This window comes from Propithecus coquereli, unplaced genomic scaffold (genome assembly GCF_000956105.1).
Source record: "Propithecus coquereli isolate 6110/MARCELLA unplaced genomic scaffold, Pcoq_1.0 Scaffold59, whole genome shotgun sequence".
NCBI lineage: Eukaryota > Metazoa > Chordata > Mammalia > Primates > Indriidae > Propithecus > Propithecus coquereli.
Window position 1 is genome coordinate 2,983,840 of NW_012151840.1, and position 27,222 is coordinate 3,011,061.

Sequence of the window (27,222 nt, forward strand, 5' to 3'; positions counted from 1 at the left end):
CTACAGCGGGGGGAGGCAGCGGAATCATCCCTTCAACACATGGAGTGGTCACGGGCAGACATCTGTTGAACCCTTACCATGCACCAGCTGCAAGGATGGACCAGATGTGGTCCACGCCCTGCAGGAGCTCTTGGTTTAGAGCAAGCAGTCTTTTTTAAAAATGTGGTAAAATACACACAATATAAAATTTACCATCTGAACCATTTTTTAAGTGTACAGTTCAGCAATGTTAAATATATTCACATCGTCGTGTAAACAATCTCCAAGAGTGTTTTCATCCTGCAAAACTGAAATTCTATACAGTAGTCCCCTGCTTATCCTTGTGGGATACAGTCCAAGACCCCCAGTGGATGCCTAAAACTGTGGATGGTACCAAACCCTATATACACAGACAGTCCCTGACTTATGAAGATTCAACTTAAGATTTTTTGACTTTACAATGGTGCGAAAGCAATACACATTCAGTAGAAATCGTACTTTGAATTTTGATCTTTTCCCAGGCTGGTGATATGTGGTACGATCCACCCCGGTAATGCTGGGCGGTAGAAGTGAGTCGCTCCCAGTAAGCTACGTGGTCACAGGGTGGACGACCGATACTACAGTGCAGTGTGTGCAAAAAGTTACAAGGGATGCTCAGCATTTCACTACAAAATGGGCTTTGTGTTAGGTGATTTTGCTTGACTGTAGGCTAATGTAAGTGTTCTGAGCACATTTAAGGTAGGCTAGGCTAAGTTACGATGTTTGGTAGATTAGGTGTATTGAATGCATTTTCGATTCAGGATATTTTCAGCTCACAATGAGTTTATCAGGTCAAGGTTTATCAAGTCAAGGAACATCTGTGATGCTGCTGTGAACATAGGTGTACAGATATCCCTTTGAGACTCTGTTTTCAAAAGCAAGTGCTCTTAATCTGGGTTCTGTGAACTCCCAGAGATCATCTGCGAAATGTGGTGTGCTCATGTCAATGCATCTCGTTCTGGGGAAAGCAAATTCATAGCTCTCATCAGGTGTTCGGTGGGGCGAGGGTGCCCAAAGGGTTCGATCTAGAGGGCAACAAAAGCAGCACCTGCTTCAGAAGCCCCTGGGGCCCCAGCTATCCTGAGCGTTCTCCAGCAGCAGGTGGGGGTGTGGAGGAGCAAGTCACCCACATCGGGGTTCCAGTCCCAGCTGTGCTAGGTTTACTTGCTGGATGACCTTTGGGACTTCAATTGACTTCTTGGAGCCTCATTCTTCCAATCTGTAAAACAGGGATGAGGACACACCTCAGAATTGCAGGGAAGATTAATCTAGATTTAGCACAATGGTTAAAAGCATGATGTGGTAGGCTGGATAATAGTGTTCCCCCAAAATATCCAGGCCCTAATCCCCAGATACCCTGGCAAAAGGAACTTTATAAGATGTGGTTAGATTAAGGATCTTGAGATGAGAGTGTCCTGGGTTATCTGGGTGGGTTCTAAATGTAATCGCAGGTGTCTTTATAAAAAGGGAGGCAGAAGGCTGGGCGCGGTGGCTCACGCCTGCAATCCTAGCTCTCTGGGAGGCCGAGGCGGGCGGATTGTTTGAGCTCAGGAGTTCGAAACCAGCCTGAGCAAGAGCGAGACCCCGTCTCTACTAAAAATAGAAAGAAATTAATTGGACAACTAAAAATATATAGAAAAAATTAGCCGGGCATGATGGCGCATGCCTGTAGTCCCAGCTACTCAGGAGGCTGAGGCAGAAGGATAGCTTGAGCCCAGGAGTTTGAGGTTGCTGTGAGCTAGGATGATGCCACGGCACTCTAGCCCGGGCAACACAGTGAGACTCTGTCTCAAAAAAAAAAAAAGGGAGGCAGAAAGAGATTTGACTGCACAAGACAAAGGTAGGACACGTGATGCGTGAAGCTCGAGGCTGGAGTGATGGGAGAAGCGGCCGTGAGCGAGGAAGGCAGGCAGCCTCCCCAGGCTGGAAAAGATGAGGAAACAGGTCCCCCGAGATCCACCAGAAGGAGCCAGCCCTGCTGACCACCTCGGCTTTCATCTAGTGAAACTGGACTCCAGTTTGGCCTCCAGAACTGTAAGACAACAAATATGTGTGGTTTTAAGTCTCCAATGTTGTGGAAATAGGTTACAGCAGTAACGGGAACTGATGCACATGCACGCTGCAGGCAGACTGCCTGGGTCAGGTCTGGGGACACCACTTACCAGCTGGGTGACCTTGCGCAAGTCAGTTTCTCCATGCCTCAGTTCCCTCATCTTTCAATAACAGAGCCCACCACATAGGGTTGTTATGAGCCTCAAAGGAGCTAATAGTTGTAAATCCTTGAGAACAGTGCCTGGGACCTAGTAAGCCCTATGTAAGTATTAGTTAAATAAAATAACTGAAAAGTATCTGAGCGTGCCTGGCTCGCAGGAGGCTGTTGGATGGTGCTGGCTGGCCCCGACTGGTTTGGAGGCTTGGGTATGTTCAGCGGAGTCAGTTGGAGAAGGCAGGGGAGCGTGGGGTGCCTTTGGGAAGGGCTGCGTCTTCGTTAAAATGAAGCACAGATGCTTGAAGGGACGAACCCTCAGATACCTGTTATACGGAGTCCTCACACCCTGCATTTTCTGGTGTTCCTGGAATCATTCATAGCTGTGACTTCAAAACAAGAGTCAAGGTCAAATAAGTTTGAGAAACTGCATTTCAGAGCTGACTGATTTTCTTTTCTTTAGAAGTCTCAGAACCTTTAATATGCTAATGAGCCCAGTGAATCTCTGAGAAGCATTTTGCAAACATTTGCCCACTAGCCCCCTTTTTTGGTGCTTCCTGCAAGACTAGCTTCTGCAGAACCCGCTTCAGAGGAGTCTGGGAGCCTGGAGGGTGGGACAGCCTGGCTGAGAGGGAGTATCACAGTTCTGTATTCCTGACCTCAAAAAATACTAGAAAATGTAGCTGCTGCTGTTGCTGCTGCTGCTGCTGCTGCGATTCATATCCCAGACAGTCAGAAAGGATTATGGACAGGTCCACCTCTGATACTGCCAGGGCCTGGGCCAGCCCCAAACAGAGGCACCTAACCCCCAGCCCCCAGCCCCTAGCATGTCCCCACTTTTCCCTCCCCTGGCTCATCCGGTACCCTAAGGACACTGTGGATGGCTCAGCCCTCAGGTCTAAGCTCAATCCAGCACTTCCTCCAGCTGCCCCTTGGCCACTTCTCAGGCACGGGGACATACCTGCAAGCCGCTGTGGTCTGCACGTGGGAGGACAGACGGGAAAGAGGAGGTGTGGGCCCTGGAAGCAGGCTCAGGGCCTTTAGGACGGGGTCCTGGGTACCCAAAGGGTGGTTTGCAAGGTGAGAGAGGACAAGGCCCCTTGGCCCTGTGGGCTTCTGGCTCCAGGAGGTGGAGTGCAGCTGAGGAGGGCTCAGCAGGGCCCTCCGGTGTGGGGTGCCCAGAGCAGGTTCCCGGAGTGTCAGGGTCCAGGGCGGCACCAGTTGTGGACGCTGATGGCCAGTGGCACAGACCCTGAATTGCACACAGGGCCCACCCTTCTTTTGCCGCGAGTTAAACTGGTCACCCCCACAGCCTTCCCTTTGTTCGCTCCGTGTATCTCCAGGAGACACACTGTTCTCAGCTCTTGGTTCGCAGGAACTTGCATCCTCCACTCCATTGTACCCTGTGGAGCCTGGCCCTGCGCCTGGCACACGCGGGCCGGGTCCACGGTGGGTCTTCACCCGCCTTACCAGTCACCTTGGTAATCGGGGCTGCCGTGTGCCCTGGCCCTGGCCCGTCCCTCCTGACTGATTTACGTCATCGGTTGTGAGGAGAGCCACCTCTTCCCACAGGGAGCCCAGGCCCCTGCCCCCAGTGGGCGAGCAGGGCGGGCTGCTGACGAATGTGGCTTTCAGTGCCCACGACAGGAACGTGCACGGAGAGGTGGGCCTTGCAATAAGTGCCTTTGTTTAATCTTTGCGCACTGGAGCTATTTTTCACGGGGTGATTTAGTCAGGAGGGCTGGGGAACTGGTAATGAAGCTGGCCTCGGAGGGGGCAGCCCTGGGAGAGGAGCCCAGCTGTTAGGACTCTTCAGCGGGGCTTTATTCACGCAGTCTGGGGCTCCTGGGGGAGCCGAAGCTCTACACAGAAAATTACAGGGCAGGAAAGGACTCAGGAGATCCTTTTCCCTCCAAGAATGGCCCTGCTTAGAACACCCCCATTACACTCAATGAGCGGCTTTCTCCAGGACAGTTCTTTTAAAAAACACTTTATTGGGTTTTTTAAATTACAAAAGCAATATGGGCTTGTTTTAGCCCAGAGATGTGTTCTTATTATTAAAGGAAAGAAATCAATAGCTTCCCTGATTCCTACCCCCTGCATCCCGGGAGGTACCAGTGTTAACAATTTGGTGTTTAACCAGAGGTGATTAACACGCCATTTTTTTGTGTGCTTATACAAAAATATACCAACATGTATATACGTGTACGGGGATTTTTGTTTTTATGTGTTGGTGTTTGCTTTTTTAAAAAAAGGAGGAATCACACTACACCCATTATGCTGCAATTTTCTTTTTTTACTTAATAATATATCAGGAACATTTTCTAAGTCAATACATATAGATCTGTGGTCCCCAATCCCCAGGCGCGACAGGTATGGTCAGTGGCCTGTTAGTAACAGGGCCTCCAGTAGGAGGTGAGAATCTAATGCCTGATGGTCTGAGGTGGAGCTGAGGCGGTGACGCTAGCGCTGGGGAGCGGCTGCAAATACAGATTATCAGTAGCAGAGAGGTTTGACTGCACCATAAATGTAATGTGCTTGAACCAGCCTGAAACCATCTCCCCCACCCCCGGTCCGCAGAAAAATTGTCTTCCATGAAACCAGTCCCTGGTGCCAAAAAGTTTGGGGACTGCTGATTTAGGTCCACTTCATTTTTAAAAACAGCTACATCATGTTCTACAGTCTGAGCATCGTAATTTATTCAGCTGTTTTCCTATTGATGTGTATTCAAGCTGTTTCCAGGGTTTTTTTTTTAATCATAAATAAGCAGTTCTTTTAAAAATATTCTTTGATTTCTTTGTCTTGTGCACAGGTTGCCAAAGATTTTTGCCTTGGGAGAATTATAGAAATGGTGAACAATTAAAATATTTTTCTTGATAGTCATACTGGTATAGTTTTTTTTTTGTTGTTTTTTACTTTTATTTTTTTCATACTGGTTATCAGTGTGTAACACACTGGTATCGTTTGACACCTTACACCGTGTATATATTCAGCTGGGCAGCCCGTGTTTCCTGAGTGCTGTGGCTGGCACTGTCGTGAACAGTGACCGAGAAGACATCTGTCCTCAAGGAGCCCTGAGTTAGCGAGGGTGCTGACACGCACGTGGACAGGCACATGGCTCAGATCGGAGTTCAAGAGGAAGGTTTCAGCTGGAAATAGATGCTTAATAGATGACAGTGTGGATTCTGGATTTAGATCCTGCCTCCACTGCTTACTTGCTCTGAGGTCTTAGGGAAGTCGGCTCATCTGAAAACTGGGGATAATAATGGTACTTTTCTTATGGGGCCTTGTGAGGACTGAAAGGGTTAATATAAAGACAAGTGCTTGAGGATGGAGCCTGCAAGTTAGAAGCACCAAATGGATTGTTCTGGCTGTTTGAAGTGCCCCCCTCCCTCCGCTGGGGAGATCAGGAAAAGCTCCCCTGACGGGGTGACGTTTCAGCTGGTCCTTGAGGAGGAGTTGAAGGGCATTTGAGTTACTTGGAGAAAAAACTAACATCCAAGCCCACCGCTGACACCCGGTCCTGACCTCAGTTCTTTAGTTCCCCATGCTGTTCAAAGATTCAAAAACCTCTTTATTTTTAGTTGCTAAAAATAGCCTCTAAGCCAAGGTTAAGGAATCGCTCCCTGAGCAGTAAACAGGTTGGCGTTAGAACAGACCAGGGCCGGCAGCCCCAGCGATGGCGCTGTTTCCTCCACCCCCAAGCATTTAGCAGGATCCTTTAATGTGTCAAAACAAAATGGAAATTTAATCAGAAACTTCCTGTTGAGAAAATAATTCCTCTTACCCCACACTTAGCAGGTGCTCAGAAACCTTTGACTCTGAGATCTGCCAAGGCACGCAGAGAACCAGAGATACCTGCTGGCCTGACCTGAGATGGGCAAACACCAGGAAGTCAGCCCAAAGCCCTCCCAGCACAGCCTGGGGCCAGGACATAGTGGTCAAGAGAGGGGACTTTGGAAACTGTCTGCCCTGGCTTCAGAGCCCAGGTTTGCTATTAACTGTACGACATTTAGCAAGTTACTTAATCTATGAGCCTCAATTTTCCTATCTGTAAAATGGGAATAAAAATGCCTATCCCAGAGCCTCACAAAGACTGGATGAGATAATGCCTGTAAAGTACACAGCCCAGGGCCTGGCACACAGTGAGGCTGCGAAACTGGTGCCTGTTGTTATTGTTGTTGTTGGAGACGGTCACCCGGCTCCCCGTGCCTGCCCTGACGCTGGAGCTGGCACTCCCAAACCTTCTGGCCATCCTTCCCCAGCTGCCATTTGGGGACTGACTCTGGGACAGTGGGGGGCACAGGGACGGGGGAATCCTGGAGGAAGGCACCCAACCCTACCTGGGGGTGGGAAGAGGCCAGCTAAGGTCTGGGGAAGGGAGAGACCCTTGATCCGGACCTTCAAGAATGAGAAGGAGCTCTCTGGTAAAGAAGGTGAGAAGAGGGAACACTTGTACGAAACTCCGAGGGACAGAAGTTCGGGGAGTATTGGTAACTTGGTTTGGCCGGAATGAGATGCCAGGTGTGGCGTGGCAGGTGATGATGAGGAGAGGCCAGCTGAGGCCAGGTGGGGAGAGATCCTTTTTGACAAGTACAACTAGGAGGTTGGAGTTGATCCTGAACATTCTGGGGAGCTATTGAAAACTTCTATGGAGGGAAGTGACGCGGTTTGGTTGGCATTTTAGAATACTCGCTCTGGCAGCAGTGTGGAAGATGGAGGGGGTGGGGCACGTGAGGGGACCAGAGTGTGGTCACTGTAACCCAAGGATCAGCTGGGGCCACTTTGGCTTCAAATAGAATTGGGCACAGACTCCCATCTCACACAAGGAGGGGACCCAGTGTCCTTCCAGAGATCTCTGGGGGTTCTTGGGGACTTCCATTTCTGTCCTGGCAGTCCCTCCGACGGCAGACTCCTGCCCCTGCTGAATTCTCCACCCCCATCCTGCACGTCGTGACCGTTAGGCACCAGGCAACCTCCGGTTCCCTTCACTTCCCGAAGGACCCGTGATCAGGGCCTCCAGGTCAGCCGGTTTTTCTGTGGGTCTAGAGCAGGGGAGAGGTGATGGGGTGGTGGCGTAACACACAAGACAGCACCGAACTTTGCCTGGCTTGTTCTTAAGGTCTCATCACCGTCCCTGTCTCAAGCGTGGTCGGCTCTAGTCTCCCTCCTGTCATGGGACTGGTCCTAAGTGCTCCTTAGCCACCTTCCTCTCCTTCCAGTCCCCCAACCTCCAGGGTTCTGTTCCTTTCTAGGACAGATAAATCAAGCCCTGTGTTGCCCTGATCCCACCCGATTTGCCCAAAGGACTCATCTTCATTAGCAAATGTGCTCAGGTGCGTAGGTGGCTCCCAAACCAAGACGGACACCACCACCAGGTCTCCAAAGAGATCCGTTCACTGGGGGGAGGAAGAGGGAGGGAAAGATGGATATTCGGATATTGGATATCCGAATGGATATTCGGTCTGTGGAAGGGAAAGCAAGTGTTTTAGTTCCACAAACAGAGACCAGTCTAGATGGCTAATCACGATGTGGATTTCCCAGGGTGATATAGACACTAGGAGTGGAACCCCAGTTTATTTTAATTGCGTATCGATTCTGAGGTCAGTGGAGATCCTTCAGAGGATAAACATTTAAAGGGTGGGCTTGAGTTTTCTTTAGAATAAGACAGTAAGCCAAAATTGGCTAGTCCCTTACATAGAGGGTCAGGCTGGCAGGTGGAAGGGCCTGGGACTTGGGATCGCATTGAATGCTGCGGGCCCTGGGCAATTGATTGAACCTCTCTGGGTTTCAGTTTCTTCATCGGCAAAATGGGCATATTATTTCCTTACGGGAAGATGATGAGATTGCAATGAGATGGTATGTGCAAAATCACCTAGCTTGGCCTGTGGTCTGGCTTTTGTGTAATTTTGACACACAATGACACTGCTATGAACTGAATTTTGTCCCCCTCAAATTCATATGCTAAAGCCCTAAGCCCCAATGTGACTGCATCTGGAGAAAGGATCTTTAGGAGATAATTAAGTTTAAGTAAGGTCATAAGAGTGGGGCCCTAATCCTATAAGACCATGGCTTTATAAGAAGAGGAACAGAGAGATCTCTCTCTTCCGCTGCCACGTGAGGACACAGTTAGAAGGCGGCCATCTGCAAGCCAGGGAGAGAGCCCTCACCAGACCTGACCATGCTGGCACCCTGATCTCAGACTCCCAGACTCCAGAACTGTGAGAAAATACATTTCTGTTGTTTAAGTCACCCAGGCTATGGTATTTGGTTGTGACAGCCTGAGCTGACTAATACAGACACATATTTAACCTATGGGTAATCTGGCTTCAGAAAGTGGTGACATAGTGCACATGGCCCTGGTGGGAGTGGGCCCGTGGTCTCCCTGCTTCCATGAAGCTCCCTCCATGGCCTCCAAGGCCCTAATGATCTGGGTCCTGCTACCTTCTTGGTCTCATCTAGTGCCATCCCCCACTTACTTCTCACGTTGGCCCTCTTTCCTTCATCTCTCCAGCTCTCCAAGCTCCATCCTGCCTTGGGCTTTTGCATGTGCTGTCCCCTCTGTAATCATGCTTTTCGAGGCTCACCTTCCACTCAGAGGTCCCCGCCCTAGAGAGCTGTGCCTGGCCTGCCTGTGTGCGACAGTGCTGCCCTCATCCAGACTGGTCCATTTCCTTTGCCCTGTCTCATTCTCTTCCTAGCAGGCATTATTCACTGAAATTAAACGGTTCCCCTGTTCAGTATCTGTTTTCCTCCTCTAGAATACAAGCTCTATGGGGACAGGGACTTTGACTGCTTGTGCTTGCTATAGCCCTAGAGCTTAGCGTGGGACTGTCACATAATAGGGACTCAACTCATACTAAATGAATGAATGAATGAACGGATCAGGGCAAAGCTTCATAGCTTCATGCCTGTGCATCCAGCATCTCTTGAACTAGACCCCAAATGCCTCGAATTCCAGCACCACGCCTATCTCTCATTACAGCCAGAGGCCAGCCAGTCCGTCCAAGGGTTTCCAACCACAGGGCCTATGGAGAGACACGGGGGCCACTACAGAGACCTAGGCTGCAGGGGAGGAGAGTGAGCTGGCTTTTGAGCGCTCTTCTCTGCCATTTCGACTAGAACAGCTCTGAATTTGTTGCCTATGTTGGGCTTATACGAAAAAATCTCACTAGAAGAAATGGCTCCACAGCTAGGAGAAAATGGAAAACCACATATCGGACCCAACCCTTCACGTTACAGATCTGCAGTCCAGAGACTTACCACACACAGATAGTCAGTGGCAGAATGCTCTAGCCCCGGTGGTGTCTTGGTCCGGGAGCAAGAAATTCTTGCTATGTGAGTAAAAGCTACTTACGCCCTCAATTGCCGTAACTTGGCTTTCACTGCCTAAAAACTTGAGAACAGGGAAAGGATTTATGGTCACCACTGGTCTCTGTCAGTTCCAGACAAACTGCAGGCTCAAAAGCCCTGTGGATTGTCATGCACACTGCAAGGGACCATCGGTGACCTCTGCCGGGGGCACTCCGGAGAACCCTGTCCTGGCCAGACCAAAGAGCCTCTACAAGACATTGCACGTGGCCCAGTGCCATCTGCCTCAGTAAGGCGCACAGTTTCAGATGGGGAGGGGTCCTTCGTAGACACGGAGCTGGCTGGCATGCACCCCAACCCTCGAACGGTCTTCTCGATGGTAGAATCATAGACTTTTCTGACAAAGCCCACTAACTTGATGTCCTTTAGAGCCACCTTTTTTCCAGCTCTGCTTTTTTTTTTTTTTTGTCCTTCCTCCTTTTCTTCTTCTAGCTCCATGGGGAGCATTTGCTGACTAGAAATGTTATGTTAACCATTACTGCAAACTCAGAAGTTCATTTCGTCACTGGCAATCAGCTCCTGTCCTCAGGGAAACCTAATTAGGTATTACAGGACTTTTGATGTTGCTTCCATGGTAACCCCATAGTAATGGTATACATGCTGAGTATGTGCTCCCAGGAGTTTAAATTTATTTATATATAGATATATAATCTATATATAAATAAATAATATATTTTAAGAAACTGTTTTTTTTTTTTCCCTTTTGCTTTTTTTCTGTATATATTTTTTTTAAATAATGGAAATTTTCCCTTTTTCACAAAGAGGGAACAGTAGAGATGACTAAAGGCTTTTTCCACTTTCTCTTCTTTAATTTAGAAAAAATCATAGTTGTGCAAGAATGAAAGTTTTTCAGGTTGGTTGGAAAATGTCTATGTAGGCTCTACCCCCTGCCCCAATAACTAAGAACAGTTTAATGAAAGATTTTGCTTAAATAAATAAGCAGAAAGGGCCAAGTCTTTCTAATAGAATGGGAGGAAAATTAGTGAATCCAATGAATCAACTCCAAACTTATTTACCCTGGAAAAAAACAAAGCAAGCTTCCTGGCGTGCCTTCCCCTCTGAGGGAAACCTGTGGGGCCTCAGGGGGCCTGAAGCTCAGCCTCTGTCATGTGGCCACTGGAGGCTCCAGGATAGTCCCCTTATCTCCCTGTCAGGACAGCCTGTCCCAGCCCCTGCAGAGATTCCCCTTGAACTGCCCTGTCCTGAGGTGGCCAGATGGCCCCTCAGAGCTGGGCTCGGTGGTGAGCTGGCGGGTGACCAGGCTGCTCCCTGAGAAACTCCAATGAGGGAAACCGCAGACCTGGGCTCTCTGGGGTGGAGGTGCTGGTGGGAGAGCCTGCCGTACACCCACAAGCCACACCTAAAAGTCAAGGGTTTCTGGAGAAACCCTAAGTAACTGGAATTGTTTTCCTTGATACCCCTCATCGGCCATTCAAGGATGGACTGCTCACACGGCGTCTTTACTAGCTGCCAGCTAATCAGTTTACCCCCCAGATTTGCCAGCAAGATTCACCATTCCCAGACTCTACCCTAGTCCTTCTGCCTTGCCCTTGTTCCTGCATTCAATCCACCAGCTGACTTTATCCCACCTTAGAAAATGCTTTGTATAACCAAACTGCTTGCAAGATAACTTTTAAAATGCTTTGAGTTATTCTTTAATCTCTGAAGTGATGTGTCCCTGGGGTGGCGGTAGGGATGGGGAGGCTGGAACGGCCCTGGACCATGGCCCTTGACCGTGATCCGGTTACCAGGTACTAGGGGAAGGCTGGCCAGCCAGACAGCCATGTGGAGTAGGAGCGTAGGGATAGGCGGAGGTTCCTTCCAGGGGCTGGGGCCTGGGAATCTAAAAGGGAAAGGTTGGACTTTAGGTCTGTCGTCTGGTTTATGGGATTGAGAAATGTACTGGACCTCTTGCTGGGAGGAGAGGCAAAGTCACGTGCACAGAAGCAAGCAGATGGGATGGAGGGCTCTGTGGCCATTTGTGCCAGCTGCCACACAGGTGTGTGACGCGTGCCTTCCAGGTCCTGCTGTAACCTTATCTCGCCCAAGAAGCTTTCCAGGGTGGGTCCTCATCACGCCGCCTTATGCTAGAGCTGCTGGAGATTGTGCGCTGATTCATGGGACATGTGTCTGATTCGTATTTATATCCCCAGTGTCTCAGCCTTGTTCTTACTAATTATTTTATTGAACGGAGTGGAATTGGGTTGGTTCTCCTTTTTCTCTAATTACAAGTTCTTACAGGCAAGTTTGGAATCACTCTGTTGTATAAAATCTCCTTCCCAGAGCCGTTCTACTAACAAGCTGAAAATCCTACAGGCTCTCAGAACCACCAGTAAGTGGCAGAGGGGTTGGGTCTGGAGCCACCTCTGATCAGGGCACTATCTGGGGAGAGGGCAGGACTTTCAGGAGACCATAGACTGTGACACTGAAGCACTACACCTTCAGGCTGGCTGTTCCCTAACTGAGTGAAATCACTGGTTTTAGGCTTAGGAGGCAGAAAGACTCAGCCACTGGAGACGGTAGGGAAGCCAGCATGCCAGGAGCAAACCCTGGCCAGGTCAGGAGGAGACTTGCTCCTCAGCCCCAGGCCTCCAAGACCCCTGCTTTGGAACAGCCCTCGAGCATACCCCTTGAGGGCTTGCTGGTGCTCCCTGCCCCAGGCCAGGTTCTGGCTATGTCACCTCGGTAGTTTTCCAAAATCCATTAGAGGCCAACAGTCAAGCTGTTCTAGAACTAGGACTGGGCAACTGAGACCAAACCCTGGGGAGGACGGTCCTTTGTGGGACCACTTGTACCCTCTCCCTGAGCCCTCTGGTCGAGTGCTACTCAAGATCCTGGCTTCATATTAGTTCTAGAACTTTCTAAGGTTTGGAGATCACATGGGACAGTTTATTCCAGATCAGACCACCCTTTGGGAATAGGAGGGTGTCCTTTCCCATTGCATGAGATAAATTGTCAGGTCCTTTGTTGGTCACAGGCTGAGGAATGGATTTTCTACAGGAATTTCCATTCTGGGTGGTTAAAAGGGCCACTGGCAATCTGTCCTTTTCTTCATATGACAGTCATCCACCTACCCACGCCTTTATTCAACAGAATTCTACTGAGTGCCCGCTCTGCGCCAGGCACCGACGCAAGCATGGGAGGGAGGTGAATGAGCCAGGCATGGCTCCCGTCCCCGGAGAGCTCACGTGCACCAAGAACACAGATGCGGGGGAGGTGCTGGCAAGAGCATCTGTGTAGAACCACAGACTTCTGGCTCTGTAGAGCAGGAGGTACCTCGAGGGTCCTCTGGTCTATTGCCCATTCTTCAGAGGAGGACACCGAGCCCCAGAGAGGGAAGATGAGTTGTCCAGGGCCACACAGTAGGTGGTAGTTACTGATTCACTAAACAAGCATTTTTTTGAACACCTACTATGTGCTAATATCAGGTTCTAGGCAATGGAGATACCATAGGGAACAAGGAAGACACAGCCCCTGTTCCTTTGGAGCTCCAACTGTGACCAGGGAGTCCCACCCCTGGTGATACTTTAGAATCGCCTGGGATCTTTAAGAAAAATCCCAATGCCAGGACCCCAGAGATGGGTCCGGGCATGGGTATTTTTTTTTTTTTTTTTAAACAAAGTCTCTAAGTGATTCTAACATGCAGCCAGGTTGAGAACCTCTGGTCTAAGGGCAGAGGCAGCCAAACCCTGGTAAACGCAAATAAATGTGTAATTGAGATCCGTGCTTTGTTAGGAGTGAATAGGATTCTGAGTGAGAAAACAGCAGGGCGGGGGACATGTTATCTGCTCTAAATCTGAAGGGAGCAAGGCCACACTTGGGGAGCTGTGATTCCAGGGGTCAGAAGGAGAAGCCATAGGGTGTCCTCTTATGGTGACAGCCATGGGATCTTCTGGGACATACTGTCTACCTTGTAGGTGCACACAGCCCTGCAACGGAGCCCTGTCTAGCAGAGGTTTTCAAACCGCAACCTGAAATATCTCCCTCCCACACCCTACTCCAAACACACCCCCACATACACACATGGTTTATGAATGCCTGCCAGGCCAGCCAGCTTAATAACCCCTCACATTTTAGAGTAGTTAGTAAAGCACAGTCCCACTTACTATCTGTATTACTGGATCCTGACACTAACCCCGAGAGGTGGGCAGGGTCAAGGTCAATATTTCCATGCTAGAGATGTGGGAACAGGCACAGAGAAATCATGTGACCTGCCTAAGATTACACAGCTAATAACTGGATGTGGGCGGCTTCAGGCTTGCTTACTGGCCTCCAACTACACTAGCCGGGGTTGCCCCCACCTGCTCACACCAGGAAACCGAAACAGAGGCAGATGGGGACACTGCCTTGGGACCAGCACCCTCCTGTCAAGCTGGCAGAGCTGCTGGTGCACCCTCCCCTTCAGCTTGGATGGCATACAATCCCGTCCCCACCAAGCTATCAAAGGAATCCGGTACTCCTTGCTTCAATTCCTGCCCAGAGTGAACCCAGTTACCATAGTAACCGGATGCGATTCTTTATTACAGTGTAGATGGTTTTAATTTTGTATTGGAAGAGTTTGGCCAGGCAGTCACGTTGCCATGGCTTGGCCTGTTGGGCGGCAGTTAGAAGCAGTGGGAACCCTTTGAGAAGCCATTAAGCTTTCTAATTGATGGGGGAAACCTGTGTCTGGAAAAACCCAGGCTCAGCTGCAGTGGGGAAGGAGGAGGGGGAGTCTCCGGCTGGCGCTGTGCTGGGTACCCTCTCCTGTTCAGAGATGACAACGACAGCTTCCTGATTAGAGCTACTGGGCGAGGCCAGGGCCCTCAGCCAGTCGCTCCCACGGTGCCCTTGAGTTCCCCTTGGTGATCCCCATCGGGGCTGTGCAGAGCCGTTTTGCACAACCCTGAATCTCCAGCACCCCGCATAGAGAGCCTTCCACACGTTTGTTGAATGAATGAATGAATGAAAAATGGTCTTTTGTGGGTTATGAAGCCCCTTCAACCCATTATCTCCTTTACTCCCCATTACGTCTTTGAAAGGTCACAGAGCCGGGAGAAGGGGAAACTGAGGCTCGGCAAGGTTAGAGACTTGCCCGCAGTGGGGCCGCCTGTCTCCATGCATTTTCACCAGCTGCCCTCGCCTCTCAGGGCCACCGAGTTGCCTGGAATCTGCCCCTTGCGGCAGACAAATACCACAGGCCGACACTACAAGCAAGGAAACCGTGAGAGCCCCAGACCCGGCACCACGTCCTCTCCTTCGTGCTCAGTTCCTGGTGAGCTGTAGGGAAGGCAGGGAAGGGGGGAGGAGAGAAGGCTGGTTGGTAACTCACTTCAAAGCAGAGCAGAAGCTTCCTGTGGCCCAGACCACGGAGGAGACGGCGTGGCTGGCAGAGTAAAGGCCCTCATTCCCTAACCTCCCTGCAGGGCGAGGTGGCAGGGCAAGAAGGCTGCATTCAGACTTCAGCCAGCACCCGCTCCACGTTCACCCGGCCTCTCTGTCACTGCTGCGCTGAGGGCGTATTTCCAGGTTAATGGAAACTCCTTCATCTGTCATGTGGAAACTCCTTCTACCCAAGCCTTGCCCCGACATTAACGTCTTTCTCACCCAGCCTTATTTCCTTCCAGCCTCACAGCGCAGGCCTTCCCCAGCTTCACGGGCTGCTCCCCTGGCCAGGATGTACCCATGTGGTGACCTTCCTCTCGGGCTCATGTGAGGCCACGGGACCCTGCCTCCCTTCCTCCTTGAAGGCCAGCGTAAGCCTTGGGGAGCAACAGCTCTCTGTGGCTTTCTGTGGCGCAGGCAGTGTGTGGCCGGAGGCCTGAGTGGGGGTGTGTGTGTAGGGGGAGCTGGGACAGGAAATGGCCAGAGCTGCTGGAGGGCCAAGCGCCCAGTGCAGAGAGGGCATGACATGGCGATAAGCACCTCCACCTCCTCTCAGAAGTGAGACGCTCACCTGTGCAGGAGGCCTCACACCCGACACATGCCCGATCTCCGGCCTCCTCCTCTGAGAATCAGAACCACAGGAACGTCCAAGCGGGACAGGACCTTAGAGGCTCCTCATTCACAGCTGTGGAGACTGAGGCCACAGAGGGGAAGGATGTGAAGTCCCATTCACAGTCATCAAACGTAACGGGACCCCACAGTGGGACTTCTTTGAGGACAAAGGCTGGGCCTTCCCCATATGTAAATCCCAGCACTGAGCACAGGCTGGGCATACAGCAGGTGCTCAGTTAATGCTTGTCTGAACATGCATCCTCATGATGTGACAGCAGAATCTCAGCTTCGTGGGTCAGGGCTGGGAGGGAGCTTAGACATCATTGAATTGAGACCTACTCTCATTTTATAGATCTATTAATAATGCTAAAAATAAGACTAGCTGATGCTTATACAGCGTGTGCTGGGTGCTAGGCAGGATTCTATGCGTGTTGTATACACTAATCCATTGTGGCCTCACGGCGACCTCGATGCAGCAGACATTATCATCATCCCCGGATGAGGGAACTGAGGCACAGAGAGGTTCAGTAACTTGCCCAAGATCACGCAGTTAGGTGGTGTTAGGATCAGCAGTCTGGCTCAGAGCCCATGCCGTGAAAACTCCACTGCGCTGTCTGAGAGCACAGTGCTGCCAGCACACGCTTGCTGGTCCCCTCTCTGAGTGGGGACTCTGTGCCAGCCCTTGTGAGTTCACTCACGCAGGAAACATGACTTTCCATCTCTGCATCCCCCTCCGGGCTTCAGCTCGGGCCTGGCAGGGGCTCGGGGATGTGTTTTTAATACCAATGAGCCACTCTTCCTCATCATCACGGCCTGGCACCTTCATGCTGGGAGGAACCTTGAGAGTGTATAGCAGGGGAAAAAACAGCCCGACTGTCTCCTCCGACTGTACTGGCTCAACACAGATCACTCTGGTCAGCGAAATGTCGTTCCGCACACACCAAGCAATTCCCTAATGGACACCAACTGAGTGCCCTACAATGTAACTCAATTCTGACACTATCTACCTGGAGTTAGTGTCAGATCCCACAGGCTGGGGCTCAGGCCCACAACACTGTCCCACTTCCGATGCCAGTCACGAGCCCCAGGTGGTTTTATTTGTGCTGTAAATCCGAGGTTCCCATGACCCCCTTCTTGGATTTGATTAATTTGCTAGAGCAGCTTACAGAGCTCAGGAAAACACCTTTGCTAGTTTGTAGTAAAGGACATTTCAGAGGGTACAGATGAACAGCCACATGGGAGACATGCGTGGGGCAAGGGATGTGGGAAGAGGCACGGGGCTTCCCTGACCTCTCTGGGTGTCCGGCTATCTGGAAGCCCATCCAAACGCTGTCCATGTGGGTCTTTATGTGGGCTTCATTACATAGAGCGACTGATCAAATCAGTGGCCTTTGTGGTCAACTCAACCTTCAGCTCCTCTCCCCTCCCAGGAGGTGGCAGGTGGGGCTGTAAGTTCCAACCCTCTAATCACAGGGTGGGTTCCCTGGCAACCACTCCCATCCCGAGGCTATCCTGGAAGCCCCCAGCCATCAGTCATCTCATTAGCACACAAAAGACATTTGTTTATCACTTTGGACATTCCTAGGGTTTGAGGAACGGTGTGCCTAAACCAGGATGAAGACCAAATGTGTTATTTCTTATTAGAAATCACTACATTCCAGGATTCGATTACAGAGGAGGCAAGTGAGACCCAGAGATTGTCTTCGCCAGGGCCTCCCAGCTGGACCCGAACCCAGGTCTCCCTACTCTGCATTCAGGGCTGTCACCACCCAGCGCGGCCTCTCCAGGGGTGCTGAGGCGGTCAGGCTGACCGAGCCCAGCAGCCTGCCCCGTCCGCCCTTGGCCCTGCCGCGCGCGTCCCAGTCCCGGCCACACTAACGGGCTCTCTGCTCCGCCAGCTCTTCGTGATCGACAACGGCGCGGACGACTGGCGGATAGCCATGACCTACGAGCGCATCCTCTACATCAGCCTGGAGATGCTGGTGTGCGCCATCCACCCCATTCCCGGCGAGTACAAGTTCTTCTGGACGGCGCGCCTGGCCTTCTCCTACACGCCGTCGCGGGCGGAGGCGGACGTGGACATCATCCTGTCCATCCCCATGTTCCTGCGCCTGTACCTGATCGCGCGCGTCATGCTGCTGCACAGCAAGCTCTTCACCGATGCCTCCTCCCGCAGCATCGGGGCGCTCAACAAGATCAACTTCAACACCCGCTTCGTCATGAAGACACTCATGACCATCTGCCCCGGCACCGTGCTGCTCGTGTTCAGCATCTCGCTGTGGATCATCGCCGCCTGGACCGTCCGCGTCTGTGAAAGGTATTCCCGCGGGGCGTGCTCTGCACCCAGAGCCCGCGCTGGGACGGGGCAGGGAGAGGACAGGGGTGCCAGGAGGTGTACGGTCTGATGGAAGAGACAGGCACGTAGCCAAACACCTCAAAGGAGAAAATGGGAAAGAGGGGAGGGCCAAGTTGGGGCTGAATATGAGCTGGAACATTGAAACTTTGGAACCAAGGTAAGCCAGGAAAAGTACACACAGAATATTCCCTCTTTGTAAACCAATACATCAAGGCATTCTGGTTACATCATTAACCCTTACTCATGTATAACGCTCCGCTTTAAATTTCTCCCTCTTGGGGATTAATGGTGAGCACTAACATTTTAAAGGCTCTGAGAAGTCCTGCAGTAATGAAACTGGTTGATTTTTATTTAGTCTAGACTTTCTCAAAAGTATTTACCAACAAAACCCTTTTTATGGTAAAATACTATGATACCTTGCTACTCAAAGTTGGTCCACAGACCAGCGGCATCAGCATCACCGGGAACTTGTTAGAATGCAGAATCTCAGGCCTTGCACTGGAACCACTGAATGAGAGTTTGCATTCTAACAAGTTCACCCAGTGATTCATACGCACAATAAAGTCTGATAAGCACTGTACTGATGGAAGGTACTTGGGGAAATGTTTTAGGAGGCTGGTGGGTGGATTCAGAGAGGCAGCCAATGGGAGAGAAGGGGGATGTGGCCGGGTAGAGATCCCGGCTCTCCAGTGCAATGCCAGCTCCTCAGCACAGCCATAGTGAAGGCTCAAGGGTGGGAATGCTGCTCCTTCTGCCTCCACCCCCGAGCTGCCCTTCGTGACTCTTCTTTCTTTCAAGCTGCCCTGATACTCATTTTAATCTGATTTCACATGTGGAGTTTGAAGCTAGGTTAGAAACCTTGGTTCTGCCCCTAAGTGGCTGCGAGACCTAAAGCAAGTGACTTAACCTCTCTGGGACTCAGTTTCTTCATTCTAAAAAGAGGACCACTGGAGATAGAATGAAGATATGTTTACCTAAGAGAGATTATGTTTGTCATGTTGGGAGCACGGTCCAGCATCCCCTGTAATTTACACAGATCTCGGTAGTCACCTTGAATTGGTCAGCGCTTACAATGGTATTGCCAAATCTTCCCTGGACGAGTGTCCTGGCAGAGACAAAACAAGGAAGTCTGGAGAGGAGTTAGCCTAAACACATCTCACATGGGTACATCGAACCATATTTCCCACCTATTTTGAGATGTTCTGTTTGCAGACATTTCTTTCAGATTTTTGGTCAGCAGACACATGGTCAAACTGAGAGAACATTCTGTTGCAGCTGAACAAGGGCCGTTAAGGATGGCGGGTTCAGTCTCTGAGAGCCAGTGCAGTGTTGGAAGACTGTTGTCACATACAGAGAGAGCCCCAGGGACACACCATACCCACCTATTCAGAACCCTGCCATTGTTCAGCAGCTGCCATTGCAACATCTGCTCTAGGTGGGACCATGCTGCACGATGCTTCGAGAGCCTTCTCTGGTAAGCAGACACTCTTCCTGCAATAGAGAAAGCATGTGCTTGGGTTTTAACCACCAACTCCTCATGGTACTCTTAGCTAAGCAACATCGTGCTGGCCACTGTACTCCTCTGAGCCTCAATTTTCTCATCTGTAAACTGGATAAATAACACCTACTTCACAGGATTTGTTGTTAGAGTCAAACAAGGTAATGTATATGAACTGTAATTGCAATCCAATGACAGTGAAAATTAATAATAACACAGGTCCCTTGAGAACTCTTGGGAATTTTGTGGCTGCTTTCTTGTAATTAGAACAAACCAACTCCTACCATATGTTGGCCTATAGTCTTCCTATTTTCCTTTCTAATCGATGGAAGCCAAGTTTTGGAACAACAATAATAACTGAATTTGCATAGCCCTTTAAGGTATTCGAGGTCTTCCACTTCCTCAAATCAACCCTGTTTGGCATGTATTTCAGATGAGCAAAGGGGCTGAACACTTAACAAAGTACCTGCAAGTGAGTTTCATTGTTTACTGTATCTATCACAAGTATGGGTGACTATTTTTTACTGGGAAAAAGAACAACCCACGTTTCGAATTGTGTAGTTTGCAAAGTACTCTGTTGCATCTTATTTGATACTGAATGGCCCTCCTAGCTTCCAAGCCGAGGCCCCTGGCAGGCCACTAGGTCTCTCTCTGTCCGCAAACGTAACTCACAAGCCCCCGTTGAAGGCAGAGAAACAATGAGCAAATGAGAAATTCTCCTACGGTTCCCTTCTCCCGTGAAAAGGCCATTTGGCGAAAAGTCTTCTGCTTAGACATAACAAGAGGTGTATGAAAGCATGGAGGAGGGTTACCATTGCTCCTGTGTTCTGGGAGCTTACCCTGTGCTAGTTCTGTGTAAAATGCGTCCTGTTATGCCAGCTTGTCCCTCACCATAGAGCTATGACAGAGGTACCTTGACTGTTCCTGCTTTAGAGTTGAGAAAACTGATATAAAGTAACTGGCCCGAGGTCCCAGAGCTAGTAAGTGTGGATCCGGAATCTGAACCTGACTCTGGCTCTGAACGTCACGTTTGTGTCACCAACCCAAGCTGAATCCTGCTCTTAGAAGGAAACTGTGGCCTGGATGCTCCTGGCAGCTTGCCCCATCTGCGCGTCTCCAGGCTGCTGAGACTGACACTTCAAATCCCAGTCTCGCCGTTTTGCCTGCCTCCACTGCCTGTAGTCTTGACCATTTCATCACACTGTCTCCTGGGCTGACTTCGCGTTCACTTCAAACATCCGTGTGTAGGGGATGCTGCCTTGCGTCACCCGGATCCCTCCTCCAGGATCCAGGCTCCCATCCCCGTAGCCGGAGTGTTGTGGCGAGTCCCTCTCTGGGAATTGCCCTGGCTGAAGGGAGTTGCCTCGCTCAAGGTCAAGCCCCTGGCCTGGGGCAACAAGCACCCAGGGGCTTGTCAGTGCAGGAGTTCAAAAGGCCCAGGCCCTCTGCCTCCAGCAGGAACACTAAGCAGGCCTCCGGGGCTCCCAGGTCTCTGAGGGATCATCCGAGGCTCTCTGTTCCTGCTGCACCCAGCCCTGCTGTCCCTCACACCCCATGGTGAGAGCAGCCCCAGTAAAACTCCCACCCCCAAATCTCAGCTTCTCAGAGGCTCTTTCCCAGGAATCTGATCTATGGAACTGTGCAAACGTGTATTTTTTCCTAAACAGGCAAAACACTTCTCTTACAAAGACTAAGCAATTTCTTTTAGAACCAAGCTTAAATGTTCACTGTCATTCCCCAATATCATAGAATAAGTAAGATTGGCAGAGACCTTGAGACAGGAATTATTCAGCCAGAGACTGGACAGACAGTGGAAGCAGCGGATGCTTTGGGGGACTGAAGCGTCAGGCCAGGGTGGGAGGGTGGTGTGGACAAGACGGCCTTGATCTCTCTCAGCCTGATCTCATGATGGTTCTGTCCCCTTAGATATCAGACAGGGTAAGTGACTTGCCCGGAGTCACACAGCAGCATGGCAGGTTCTATTGGCTGCTGATGCCCAGAGCAGGGCGTGTTCATATTCCAGGTGGCTTTCAGCAGCCCGGACTTATCTCTAGTTGTATACACACGCTTCTCAAGTTGCTATGGAAATCCCTCTTCAGCAAGATGCATTTTAAAAGACATTTCTCATATCTTGGGTTGGCTTTTATGTGACAATAAAGGTTTTTCACATTTCCTCCTCCCGAAGAGGGAGAGGGAGTTGGTAATTATGCGGAGCAGCTGTGCTCTTGGGAGGGCAGTGCCTGGTTGCCGGGAGGGCAGTGGCAGCAGCAGGCTTGTTTTCCTTGGCCCCCAGTGAGGCATTACATCATGGGTTCCGAGGCCTGACAGTTGTGGCACTCGGCATTCTCTGGGATTCTCCTGGCTGCGTGCCCACCTCCCACAGGCCTCCCAGGGAGGAACCTCATTATGCGCTGTCGAACACCAAGCAGCCTTACTGCTGGAGAGACCATCTGAGGCCCGAGGTTCTGACTACTGCAGCAGGTTGGGGAAGTCAGCTTTCCTGGCATGCCCTGAACAATGGCCTGCCAGCTCACATTTGTATGTTTATCTCCCTGGGAGGAGCAAGAAGGCCTCCGTAAAGTTGATAAAGTGGGCTGAGTCGTGCTGTCTAGAGCCATGCTTTGTAAATGACTTCAGCCTCTTGAGCGGCCTCTTCCCTCCTGAGGCTCCCAATTCCATGCACAGGCTGTCTCCGTGTCGCAGGCCTTCCAGTCTGTCAACAGGGTTTTGGCTCTGATGGTGTGAATTTTCATTTTTCTGCATACTGGTATTTTCATGAGAAATTTGATTCTGGAGACCCAGCTCCCGGAGCTGGAGAAAATGACTAGCGGCCATTCTTTCTCACACTAGGAGAGGCCGCCACTCCCAGTGAAAGGATGATGAAAAGAGGCTTCCTTCTTCCTCCTCTTCTGCCCCTGCCTCGCACACCCAGGTCTGCACTGTCCCCAGCAGGGAGCAAGGACACAGTTCCCTCCCTCTCCCTATCTGTTTCCCAGCCTCCTGCCACCTCTGGCAGGGGAGTCCACCCGAGGCAACCGGAGGGAGATGGGCTGAGGGACGGAGCACAGTGCCAGGGCTCACGGAAGCCTCCACGGTGACCCTGCAGGCTGAGCACTGTGGTTTCCCGTGGGCCCCTTTGGCTTGAGGTGCAACCTTCGGTCTAGGGTGCGTGCACCTTGATCCCTGGGGACCGTGGGAAGAAATGATCGCAACTTCCATTCATAGTTATTTTTATCTAAAAAAAAGTAAGCTCCACTAGTATTTAATATACATGTAGAGAGTAATATATGCCCACAATTTATAAAAATATATGTGTCAATATATGGGAGGGCAGTGCATGCTCAAAAATTTTTTACTGGTAAGAGTCCATGATTTTAAAAGTTTAGGGTATCAGAGGACCAGTTAGTGAGGACAGGACAGTATCCTACCATGTTGGACGAAGCCCACTAGACCCAGGAACCCTGCCCTCTAGCTGGAGAAATGCGAAGCTGGCTTCCTGTAGGGAGCACCCTAAGGTGATCCCTGCCGCGTGCCAGGGCTAGATGCGTGCATCACTCAGGGAGGGAAGGGGACGTGGGGGCACAGGACGGGCATCTTACTTGAGGCCTTTGAAAAAAATGTGCAGCATTAAGGAGGAGGAAAATAATCCTGAAGTTTCCTTAATTATGAGAAACAAAAGCAACGTTAGAAGATTCTTGGGCATCCCTAATAGGGTGCAAGAAAATACGATCTTTCTGATAGAGAAGAGTGGGCAGATACGAAATGAAAATTTATCTGGTTCGTATAAGCAGAATTCCAGAAAACTAAAACTGTTTTAGCAAAAAGAAAATCCATATTGACAGCACCGAATTTTAAAAAATGTGGAATGTGGAGGACAAACTTAAAAGTTCTCTCTGAACGCAGAAAAGATAAGAAAAAAGGGATGAATAGGACAGAATTGGAGGCTGTGGAATCCAGGTTCGATCCAAGAATTAGAGTTATTTTTGAGGAAGAAGTCAGAATAATTTGGATATAAGCATAATCAAAGATATACACAAAGAAAACTTTTCCAGAATTGGCCCAGGGTGGGGGAATGTGTCAGGGGTGTTAAATCAGAGTAAGAAGATCAAAAAGGCTTCCTGTTTTTCAGTTAGAATGTGAGGGGGAGGGAGGAGCCACCTCTAGACGTATCCTAATAAATTCTTTTTCTAGAAAATTTACTGAATCATAAGGTTAAACAATCCTAGAGGCACACAAACGACACAGAACTGACTTTTCCTTAGGAACCCTAAATTCCAAGAAACATTAGACTATTTCCACAGGATTTTAAGTTTATGATCCATCCTCTCATTCAAGTGAGGCAACAAAAGAGGAACAAAAGTCATTTTTGGAGTCTTTTGGGCTCAGAAGGTAAACCACCTACACTTTTGGGGGGAACTGGTATACCAGTTGACCAAGGGATGAATTGCAATCAAGATCTTAATAATGAAATGGTGTGAAAGAAAGACAGGTGGACATCACTGAAACCAGGTAAACTGAAATCAAGATTACATTTATGCATGGTTGCAAAAGCAAATTCTAATGTGAAAGAAACAGTAGATTCTGGAAGAAGTAGATGTATGAAATAAAAACAACTCAATAATAGAGAGTTGCAAATATTCAGATTAAAAATTTGAGAGAAGGCTAAAAGGGATTGGTAAAAGCATACTAAATTCATCATTTTATGTAGAGGAGATTTTTCTTCCTAAAGCCCTATTACTCAATTTTAATAATTAAAGAAATATAGTTTAAATCATTTTTTAAACCTAAAGATAACCACAGGTAGAATTTTACAGGTATAACAAGAAGGACAACAATAGCATTGGCCATGTATTATTTCATTCAGTCCATACCACAGCTGTATGAGGTATGGAGAGTATTGTACCTCCATTCTATATATGAGGAAATTGAGACACAGAGAGGTTAAGCAATGTGCCTCAGGTCACAGAGCAAGGGAGTGGCAGACCTGAAACCCCAACACCCTACCTTAGAGCCTCACTTTTCCCTACTTGGAGAATGTGCACGTTCCACACAACATCAGAGCCCGCGTAGCTAAGATAGAAAAAATTAAGGAAGCAGGAAGGAAGAATTTAAAAACGAAGTATGAAAGAAGAGAAGAAACTAAACTTAAAATTTATAACATAATTGAGTTTACCTCCCTATTAAGAGACAATGTCTCTTACTTAGATGGGATTTAAAAGCAAAATTTGATTTCATGCTATTTTCAGGAGAGGTATCTAAAACCGAAGGACCCAGAAAATAAATGAAGAGCAAAGATTTATTAGGCAAGTGCAAATCAGAGGGCAATTCAGTAGAAATCCTCATTTTAAACCAAATTGAATTCAAAGCAAAAATCATTAAATGGTTCTTTTGAACTATTCAAAAGAACCATTTAATGTGGATAAAAGTGGATAAAAGTGCTATATACAGTAAAACTGTGAACTTCTATGCAAAAAAATGAGGTCAAGAATCTGAATTATTAAATGTTTTAATTAATTCAGAAATATTGAACTTTGTAGCCTATAAACAAATAATACATCTTTTTAAGCATACATGGAGCATACATGATTGATTTACAAAAATCGATGAACTTCTTGGTCACACATTTCAAAACATCAGAAAAATTATTCAGGCTGCATTCTCTGACCGCAAGCCCATAAAACTTCAATTAAAAGGAAACTTCTGAGAGAAATTTTAAAGCAATCTCCTCAATTCCAACTTGGTCAACAGAGACTTCAGAACAACTATTAAAGACTATTTAGAAAATTACAACAATGACGACCCTATATATCAAAACTCTGGATGCAACCAAAGGTGTACTCAGATGAAAAATATTCCTAAAGTTTTTCATTATTTAAAAAATGGCTGTGCATGTTGGTGCAGGCCTGCAGTCCCAGCTGCTCTGGAGGCTGACATGGCAGGATTGTTTGAGCCCAAAAGTTTGAGGCTATAGTGCATCATCACACCTGTGAACAGCCACTGCTCTCCAGCCTGGGCAACAAAGCCAGACCCCATCTCTTAAAAAAAACAAAACAAAACAAAACAAAAAAACAGGAAAAAATGAAGAAGGAAAATAGATTGAATTCATCGGAAACAAAACAAACATCAGGAGAGCAGATTATGTTCCTAACAAAGACGAAGACAGGATTAATGAGTTAAAAAAGGAGAAACCAGAATTTATAAATCCTAAAGATATTAACTTTAATAAATTTAATCGAGAAGAAAGTAAACACAAACAAAATTAGAAATTTTAAGGGAGAATAATGATTGATTCAGAGGATATTTTAATAAATGAGAATAGCTTAACTTTTTTGAAAGAGAAGAACATTGAGGAGGCTTTCTCTACTAGATATTAATATGTATTATTAAACTAAGAGTAATTAAGTCCCTCTGGCATTAGTGAAAAATCGGTGATGACAGATCAATGAAACCTAATGGAAAACCCTGAAATAAACCCTAGTGTGTAAGAACCCAATATATAAAAAAGAAGCCAACTGGGAAGCAATAGATTATTCAATAAATGTTAATGGGGAAATTGGAAGCATGGATGAAAAATCAAATTGGAACTCTACCTCTCATCAGCCACCAAAATAAATTCCAGGTGGATTAAAGTCAGATGTAAAAGAAAAAAAACCATGAACAAGCTCCAGAAAATAAAGTGAATATTTAATCAATCCTGAGATGAGAAAGAACTGGTAAGCATAAAATCTCAGAAGAGAAAAAACCTGAAAGAAAAAGCTGGTATGCATAATTACATCATTCAATTTTAGATTTCTGTACTTCAAAAAATATACTTATTTAAAAGAAAGTGTTATGCTAGGAAAAATATTTGCAGCAAACATGACAAGAGGTAAATATCCCTATTATACAAAGCAGCCTTAAAAACCAATCAGAAGAACTCATCTCCCTAGTAAAAAAATAGAATAAAAATAAGACAACCATAAAAAAATACAAAAAGCCAATAAAATGAAACATACAACACACATTCAGTCTCATTAATCAAAGAACTACAAATTAAAACTACAAGAATTACTTTTTCTCCTCTGCAGTGGCAAAAATTTAATTAAGTAAAATTCAGTGCTGGAGAAGGTTCTTGATGGTGGGCGCGGTCTCACACTGATGGCAAGGAAGAAATGAGCACCACCTTTCTAGAAAACAGTTTAACAGTTTGCCACAGGAGCCTTTACAAATTTGTAACTTTAATCCAGTAAATTAAAGTTCCATTGAAATGGTTTATTCTAGGAAGTTATTTTAGTGGAATAATCAATTTCCATCAAGATTCTTCAGCATGTTTCTTTAAATCAGAAACCAAGTAAATGTCTAGGATTTAAATGGTTAAATAAGTTATAGCACATCCATATGATGGGTGATTAGTCCACAATTTAAAAATCAACCTTTTGCAGACTATAATAAGGTAGGAAAATAGTAATAGTATTTGAAAAGGGAGCACACAAAATAATATTGTATAGCACGTTACCAACTCATATAGATGCATAATATGCATAGAAATGCTTGGGGAATGCGTATGAATATTAAGTGTTTTCTCTGTAGGATGTTACCTGCAATTTTTTCATTAGTTTTCATTGTACCTTCTACAATGAAAATGCATATACATGTTTTTTTAAATGGAAAGAGGTATTTGTTTTTACACACTCGACAAAAACCCTCTCTTCTCATCTTCCATAATAACGCATGTTTTACATTAACAGGGCTTAAAAGGTAAAGTTGAATAGCTCGATTTTTACATATAATTTTTTTTTGAAAAGCGCAATAAATGTT

General features: G+C 48.1%; 1 protein-coding gene across 2 annotated transcripts in view; it reads left to right on the forward strand.

Annotated features, from left to right (window-relative positions):
- KCNN3 (potassium channel, calcium activated intermediate/small conductance subfamily N alpha, member 3) overlaps window positions 1-27,222 on the forward strand; it is a 155,735-nt gene that overhangs the window by 75,867 nt on the left and 52,646 nt on the right. For both annotated transcript variants that reach the window (XM_012658559.1, XM_012658558.1), the window contains exon 3: window positions 17,470-17,888. In XM_012658559.1, the coding sequence (XP_012514013.1) occupies window positions 17,470-17,888 (419 nt within the window). The remainder of the gene's footprint in view (window positions 1-17,469; window positions 17,889-27,222) is intronic.